This window comes from Eumetopias jubatus, unplaced genomic scaffold (assembly GCF_037043125.1).
Source record: "Eumetopias jubatus isolate StellerSeaLion01/CBP00866 unplaced genomic scaffold, mEumJub1_p1.0 scaffold_16, whole genome shotgun sequence".
Taxonomy (NCBI): Eukaryota; Metazoa; Chordata; class Mammalia; order Carnivora; family Otariidae; genus Eumetopias; species Eumetopias jubatus.
The window spans coordinates 63,713,315-63,721,883 of record NW_028274822.1 but is presented as its reverse complement, the minus strand read 5'-3'; the positions used below and the strand labels follow the sequence as shown (position 1 = coordinate 63,721,883).

Genomic DNA, 8,569 nt, shown 5'->3' with positions numbered 1-8,569 from the left:
AATCACACAGCTTTTCTTTCAGTTATAGTTATAATTTCAGTTATAGCTGTTCCTCATGCTGAGACTTGCATCCAGGATGTTTTATCTTCCCTGAGCACACACTTACTAGATGGATGATAGATCGGACCACCAGAAATGGGTGGGAAAAGGAGGAAAAGTAGGAGGAAAACAGGACAGTAAGAAATTGTCACAGACCATTCCCAAAATGGATAAGCAGCATGTGCATGTCTGACCCAACAACTGCCACAGGGGAAAATAAGTGCAGTACAAATTCAAGATGGAAAAATGATAAACAGAATGTATGGTTTTGATTTCTAGTTCTCTGGCTTACTCCTTGGCTGTACCAACTGATTTTGTCATATGGTAAATCAAGGATAAAAGAGAGCCACAAAGAGAAGAACTTTTTGTTTATTACCTGCCAGGGAACCTACAGGGTATTCTGAAACCATGGCAACAAATAATCTCTTTAAAGGACTTCCTCATCTCCTGGCTGCGGAAAGCATATATCAGAGGATCGATCACAGAATTACACATGATAAGTATGAGGTACATATTAAAGTAAGACATAAAGCAAGAACAGTAGAGGTTCTGGGGACAAGAAATCATCAAAATGAGATGGAGAAAGAACGGAGCCCAGCACACGATGAAAATGCCTAACAGCATGGTTAGGGTGACAGCACCTTTCATGCTGGTCATTTGCCGCACAGAGCTGTATCCACGCAGAGCTGCTATCTGTTTGACATGAGTCCGTGCCAGGAGGAACATGTGTATATACAGAGACACCATGAGGAACAACATGATGAAGAACATGGAGATGAGGCAAATGATTACATAAGTGGATTCATAGTAAATGATGAAAACAATGCCACAGCTTGTGCAAAAGGTCCAGATACACATGATAATCACCCCAGAACGCTTTACTGTCATAATGTGGTGGTAGCGCAGAGCATAGAAGATGGTGACATACCTATCTACTGCAATGGCCAGCAAACTGCACATGGAGGCCACCACAGAAATGCAGATCATGGAGTCAAACACATTGTCAATGTGACGCACAAAGACATCTGCTATCACCAGGTGCTTATTACTTATTAAGTATATGGTGATGGTCTCCCATGTGTTAGACATGCTCACTAACATGTCAGCTACTGCTAAACTGCACACAAAGAAATACATGGGGGAGTGCAAGTTCTTGTTCTTCACTATGGCACCTATGACCAAGACGTTCTCCAAGAGGCTGATGAGACCCAGAGTCAGAAACACCTCAACAGCAATCCCCATCTCTTCACATGGTGAAGACTTGTTCTTGACATTTGGTCCTGAAAGGTTGCCTTCTGTGGCATTCAGGCTGATATCCAAGAAAAGCAGGTGAAATGAGGAATTCATTGCTCCTCTTCTTGGCAACAAATTTACTGTAAAACAGGTTTTAATTCATGATTCAGAGAGGTGAACAGTCTACCAAAGAAGTACAACAGCCTGCCAAAAGCATGCAAACCTAAGAACGAGGTTAAATGGACTCGGAGCATTAGCATGAGGCTGGTGTGCCCCAGTCTGTCTGGATCCCTGGAATTGTGTTCCTCCAACACACGGGCTTAGAATTTTCACCAGCCTCCTCTGCCTTCCTTACTTTGGGCTCCCATTCTTTCACATACCTCTTACTGGAGTGACCATACATTTCAGCGTGCCCAGGACAGTTTCACTTTTTATGCTTGTTGTCCTAGCACCCAAGTTTGCTCTCAAAAGTATCCTGAACTCACAATCTACAAAGTTCCTTGCAGTCTGATTTTTACATTTCTGACACTACTGCACTGCATTTTTCTCAAGTGAGCACAGATTTCTGAAGGATTGGCAGGCCCTCTTTCTCTCTTAAGAAAGAAAGATAGGTGCCTTCTCAATATTTGTCCTCACACTTCTTTATATATATATATTAAGTATTTGTTAGTTATTTAAATTCAATTAGCCAAGGTATAGCACATCATTGGTTTTTTATATCACACTTCTAAAATCCACTAGGACTCAGTCCCCCTAGCTGTAACTGAGACTAGCCACAGTGATCTGTTAATTTGAGCATAATCACATACAAAAAGTTACTGTCTTCAATGCGTAAATTTAAGTTGCACACATGTGTTAAAATTGGAGCTCACAGAATGTTGTTTTCCTTTAATATTTTTCCTGACTTCTGCATTTGAAATTCCACAGTCTGATTGACAGATAGTCTCATAAATTCCACAGAAGCACAGTACAAAGTAACAAGGGATTTCAATTTGCCAGATACTAGACCAAGATACTTCACTCCTTTGTTGCTCAATTTCTCTCCCATGATTTATATTCAAAAATGCCTTTGCCCTCTAAACTCAGAGCACAGCTGGGGAGAGAGCTACAATATCTGTCTGCATGCTCATCATCAATAAAAAGTATTTATTAACCTGTAATCACTTGCTATTTATGTCTAGTTCTATCTCAAAGATATCAACAAATTATATTATATTAAACATCATATCAAGCTGTTTAAATATCCAATTAGCTCTCTTCCACATGTAAGTTAGGCATGGTTTTCCATTCTTTTCAAGGCAATTTTAATAGAAAGTGTGGTTATTTACCAGTGCTCTCTCGCGCCTCTTCTCTTGCACAGCAGCCCTTGGGCTCCTCACTGGGAATGCTGGCTCAGCCTGGGCACGTGGCATCCACCAGCTAAATGCCATCACCCTAGGACAGGATCCTCTGAACCAAGTGCTAAGGCAGCTTGAGCCTCAGTCACAGCTCCCTTGCCTTTATGCAGCCTGGCAGACCCGCCTCCCTGTCACCACCCCTTTTGGACCTGAGTCTATGCCTTCTCTCTTCTGAGCGTTGGGCCGAGCTACCACCTAGTGGTTAGAGACAGAGAGCACACCCATCCTGGCAACTCTGGCCATCATTCTTTGGAGCTCTAGTGACACTTGCATATAACAGTGTTCTCCTGCTTGTAGAAAATCCTTCCCCAAAAGTGCATTCAAATGTGTTTTCTAGCTGGCTGTTCTTGACATTGCTTCTCTTCTCTTTCTGTTATGCACTGATTAAAATGCTGTCAGATAGTGTGACAGCTCAGCTTCTCCCATCCCTGTTAAGTCCTTCTATCCAGGACAGTCAGTCACTGGTTCCTGGGAAACCAGAGCCTGGGAAGCATTCAACTGTGACCATGATACACACCCTCTAGTTGGCCCAAGACTGTCTGCCACTAGAGCAAAAGGAGAAAACAGATTTTCCCCTGACCAAATATCCTGGCTTTTAGCAATAGTTTCTAGACCTCTGCTACCTAAAACACTGACCTCTGCTCCCAAAAGGATCTTTATTACACAGCCCAAGAGATAGATGCACAAATGCCTGCCAGGACGAGTCCAAGGCCAAAATGCATGGGGCTATTTACTATTAGAGATGTGACTGGGGCTTCACACATGGTCAGACAACCTTTCCAACAAGTCTAAGTATATAAGGCCACAAACTAGGTGGTCCAGTGATACTGGACTAGTGCTATTTTGAGATCCACAGAATGGAATATTGTGAAGAGATTTCTTTTGCTGGGAATAGTGCTTGTATATGCAAAGGGAATGACTGACAAGACATAAGAAGATTCAAAAATTCTCTATTTGTTCCTCATATCCCAGATCAGAGAAGGCTCTGAAGAACATTTTCATTCTCATAAAGTGGTGAAACTAGAAATTTCTCTTAAAGATAATTGTCTGTACTATATCGTGTGGCTGCCTTTGATGCTGATCACATGGTGTGTGCCCTATATGCAGATACTCTTTTCAGTGTTGTACATGAATTGTCTTCTTAATATTTAGAGAAGCCATATTACCACTCCCATTTCACAATGCGTTGAAAGGTTACCTGGCAACTCCAAGTTCCCAACACTGGAAAGAAGCACAATTGGGCTTGAATCCTGGCAACCTGAGTCAAGAGCCACTTACCACCTCTTTTCTTTTTGATGATAGTCATACTAACAGGTATGAGGTGATATCTCATTGTGGCTTGATTTTCAGCAAACTCTTATTGTAAGTCATTGCTATGCTGAAGACCATATTAAATGTCGTCATGGGTCCAGCCAAGGGGACTTAGAGTCCTGCTGCAGAGGCAAAACTTACCTAATGAGGCGGAGCAAGATGGTGGAGGAGTAGGAGACCAGATTTTGTCTGGTCTCAGGAATTCAGCTGGATAGGGATCAAACCATTCTGAACACCTACGAACTCAACAGGAGATCGAAGAAAAGAATAGCAACAACTCTCTGAACAGAAAAGCGACCACTTTCTGGGTCCCAACAAATGGCAGATCTGGGGAGCCTCCCCTTCCTCCCTGGAGGAGGAGCAGCACGGGAGTGCACTGCAGGGATCTGCTGGGTTTGGAGACTCCACACGGGATCGGGTGCCAGAGATAGAAATGCTCAGTCACAGGCCAGGTGAGCACGGAGTGCAGCCAGAGAGCAGGGAGACAGGAGTGATTGCTTTTCTCTGTGGGCGCACTGAGGAGCAGAGCCGGAGTTCTCGGCTCTTCCGGGGCAGAGATTAGGAGGCCGCCATTTTCACTCTCATCCTTCAAAACTGTACAGAAAGCTTGCAGGGAACAAAAGCTCCCGAGAGCAAACCCAAGCAGATTACTTAGCCCGGACCCGGCAAGGGCCAGGCAATTCCGACTCCAGCAAAGACATTTGGGAACCATGGCAACACGCCCCTCCCCCAGAAGATCAGAAAGAACAGCCAGCCAAGACCAAGTTTACCGATCAAGGAGAACGGCAGAACTCCAGCACTAGGGGAATACTGCAGATAGAATTCATGGCTTTTTTACCATGATTCTTTAGTCTTTCAAAGTTAATTTTTTTTAACTTTTTTTTTGAATTTTTCTTTTTCCCTTTTTCAACCAACATCTTATCAATCTCTTTTTTAAAAAAAAAATTTTATTTTTCATTTTTAGAGTCATATTCTATCCCTTCATAGTAGTTACCCTTATTTTTGGCATATATATATATATAAGTTGTTCTCCCTTTAAAATTTTGAGATACAGTTTCTTCTAACAGATGAAAATATATCCTAAATCTCTAGTGTATGGCTTTGTTCTAGTCTCCTGCCTGATCACATTCTCTCCACCTTTTTTTTCTTTCTTTCTTTCTTTTTTTTTAAATCCTCTTCTTTCTTTTTTCAAACAACTTCTTATCAATCCCTTTTATAAAATTTTTTGTACTTTTCATCTTTACAGTCATATTCCATCCCTTCATTGTATCAACCCTTATTTTGTACATATATAAGTCTTTCTTTCTTTAAAATTTTGGGAAGCACTTTCTTCTAACAGACCAAAATACACCAAAAATGTAGTGTGTGGCATTGATCTATGCACCAGCCTGATCATATCTGATCATATTCTGTTTTTTTTTTTTTGTTCTGTTTTTGTTTGTTTTTATCTTTATCTTTTTCTTTTTTTTTCTCTTTCCTTCCCTTTCTTTTCCCCTGGTTTCAGGTCTTTTCGGATTTGTTTAGAGTATATTTTCTGGGGACATTTTTACCCTCTTAGCATTTTGTTCTCTCATTCATCTATTCTCCTCTGGACAAAATGACAAGATGGAAAAAATCACCTCAACAAAAAGAACAAGAGGTAGTACCATCTGCCAGGGGCCTACTCAATACGGACATTAGTATGATGTCAGACCTAGAGTTCAGAATCATGATTTTAAAGATACTAGCTGGGCTTGAAAAAAGCATGGAAGTTATTAGAGAAACCTTTCTGGAGAAACAAAAGAACTAAAATCTAACCTAGTTGAAATAAAAAAGGCTATTAATGAGGTGCAATAAAAAACGAGGGCACTAACTGCTAGGATAAATGAGGCAAAAGAGAGAATCAGCGATATAGAAGACCAAGTGATGGAAAATAAAGAGGCTGAGAAAAAGAGAGATAAACAACTACAGGATCACGAGGGCAGAATTCGAGAGATAAGCAATACGATAAGACGAAACAACATTAGAATAATTGGGATCCCAGAAGAAGAAGAAAGAGAGAGAGGGGCAGAAGGCATATTGGAGCAAATTATAGCAGAGAACTTCCCTAATGTGGGGAAGGAAACAGGCATCAAAATCCAGGAGGCACAGAGAACCCCTCTCAAAATCAATAAAAATAGGTCAACACCCCGACATCTAATAGTAAAACTTACGAGTCTCAGAGACAAAGAGAAAACCTGAAAGCAGCTCGGGAGAAGAGATATGTAACCTATAATGGTAGAAACATTAGATTGGCAACAGACCTATCCACAGAGACCTGGCAGGCCAGAAAGGACTGGCAGGATATCTTCAGAGCACTAAACGAGAAAAATATGCAGCCAAAAATACTATATCCAGCTAGGCTGTCACTGAAAATAGAAGGAGAGATAAAAAGCTTCCAGGACAAACAAAAACTAAAGGAATTTGCAAACACGAAACCAGCCCTCCAAGAAATATTGAAAGGGGTCCTCTAAGCAAAGAGAGAGCCTAAAAGCAGCATAGATCAGAAAGGAACACAGACAATATACAGGAACAGTCACCTTACAGGCAATACAATGGCACTAAATTCATATCTTTCAGTAGTTACCCTGAATGTAAATGGGCTAAATACCCCAATCAAAAGACACAGGCTATTATCCTGGAGTGGAGTATCTAGCCAGGGTCTCAGTTCTCCAAGAGGAGGAGTAGACAGTATAGTAAGGTAAGGAAGTGGGTGGGACATAGGTGTGCCTCCACAACAGGAGAGGTAGGGTTTTTCTAGTTTGTGTGACACAAGTAGTGACATCTGGTACTCCCTCTCTTCCCTCTGGATTGCCCAACTGCGGCTGTGGCCCAGAGTTTTCTTTGTTGTCGCTCTCTTAGTACTGAACGTCTTCTCCTGCACCTCCGTGGCAGAGTCACTCGCTGGTGCAGAGAATTGGTTGGTGTCATTCTGATGTGCTGCAGGGGCTAAAAGGTGTGTGGCACACATGTGGCTGTCATTCTTTCTGCATCCCCCAGCTCCCTTTAGTTTCCCTGTTGTGTCTCCTACCCTGCCTTTCTTTTCAATTCCAACTCTGCTCTGTCCTATAGCTTTATTAAAACGGGAGTGTGTGGGGCTGAGGTCAGGAGTATAAGTACCTGCCTTAGGTGCTATTCCTTATACAACAAAAATATTAAATATTTTTTTCCTCATCAGTAAAAGGATAAAAATTGGTCTCAGTTGTCTCTTAAAAAAAAAAAGACACAGGCTATCAGATTGGATTAAAAAACAAGACCCATCGATATGCTGTCTGCAAGAGACTCATTTTAGACCCAAAGACACCCTCACATTGAAAGTGAGGGGTTGGAAAACAATTTACCATGCTAACGGACACCAAAAGAAAGATGGGGTGGCAATCCTTATATCAGACAAATTAGATTTTAAAACAAAGACTGTAATAAGAGATGAGGAAGGACACTATATCCTACTTCAAGGGTCTATCCAACAAGGAGATCTAACAATTGTAAATATCTATGCCCCTAAGATGGGAGCAGTCAATTATATAAGGCAATTAATAACAAAAGCAAAGAACCACATTGACAACAATACAATAATAGTGGGGGACTTTAACAACCCCCTGACTGAAATGGACAGATCATCTAAGCAAAAGATCAACAAGAAAATAACGATTTTAAATGACACACTGGACCAAATGGACTTCACAGACATATTCAGAACATTCCATCCCAAAGCAACGGAATACACATTCTTCTCTAGTGCCCATGGAACATTCTCCAGAATCGATCACATCCTAGGTCACAAATCAGGTCTCAACCAGTACCAAAAGATTGGGATCATTCCCTGAATATTTTCAGGCCACAATGCTTTGAAACTAGAACTCAATCACAAGAGGAAAGTCAGAAAGAACTCAAATACAGGGAGGCTAAAGAGCATCCTACTAAAGAATGAATGGGTCAACCAGGAAATTAAAGAAGAATTTAAAAAATTCATGGAAACCAATGAAAATGAAAACACAACTGTTCAAAATCTTTGGGATGCAGCAAAGGCAGTCCTATGAGGAAAGTATATAGCAATACAAGCCTTGCTCAAGGAACAAGAAAGATCTCAAATACACAACCTAACCCTACACCTAAAGGAGCTAGAGAAAGAACAGCAAATAAAGCCTAAACCCAGCAGGAGAAGAGAAATAATAAAGATCCACCATCCAACAATGAACTATTGTGACCTCATCAAGATAAAAAGCTTTTGCACAGCAAAAGAAACAGTCAACAAAACCAAAAGACAACTTACAGAATGGGAGAAGATATTTGCAAATGACATATCAGATAAAAGGCTAGTATCCAAAATCTATAAAGAATTTACCAAACTCAACACCCAAAGAACAAATAATCCAATCAAGAAATTGGCAGAAGAAATGAACAGACATTTTTCCAAAGAAGACATCCAAATGGCCAACAGGCACATGAAAAAGTGCTCAACATCGCTCGGCATCAGGGAAATCCAAATCAAAACCTCAATGAGATATCACCTCACACCAGTCAGAATGGCTAAAATTAACAAGTCAGGAAACGACAGATATTGGCGGGGA

The 8,569-nt window shown here is 41.1% G+C and overlaps 1 protein-coding gene across 1 annotated transcript; it reads right to left on the bottom strand.

Moving 5' to 3' along the window:
- Positions 1-411: 411 nt before the first annotated feature.
- Positions 412-1,404, bottom strand: MC5R (melanocortin 5 receptor). Its single transcript, XM_028089378.2, has one exon. It carries the CDS (start codon positions 1,384-1,386, stop codon positions 412-414), a length of 975 nt encoding a protein of 324 aa, XP_027945179.1. The 5' UTR covers positions 1,387-1,404.
- Positions 1,405-8,569: the final 7,165 nt, after the last annotated feature.

What these genes read in the sequence shown, in the direction of transcription:
- MC5R (XM_028089378.2), bottom strand. Translation starts at nt 1,386, where the DNA reads ATGAATTCCTCATTTCACCTGCTTTTCTTGGATATCAGCCTGAATGCC.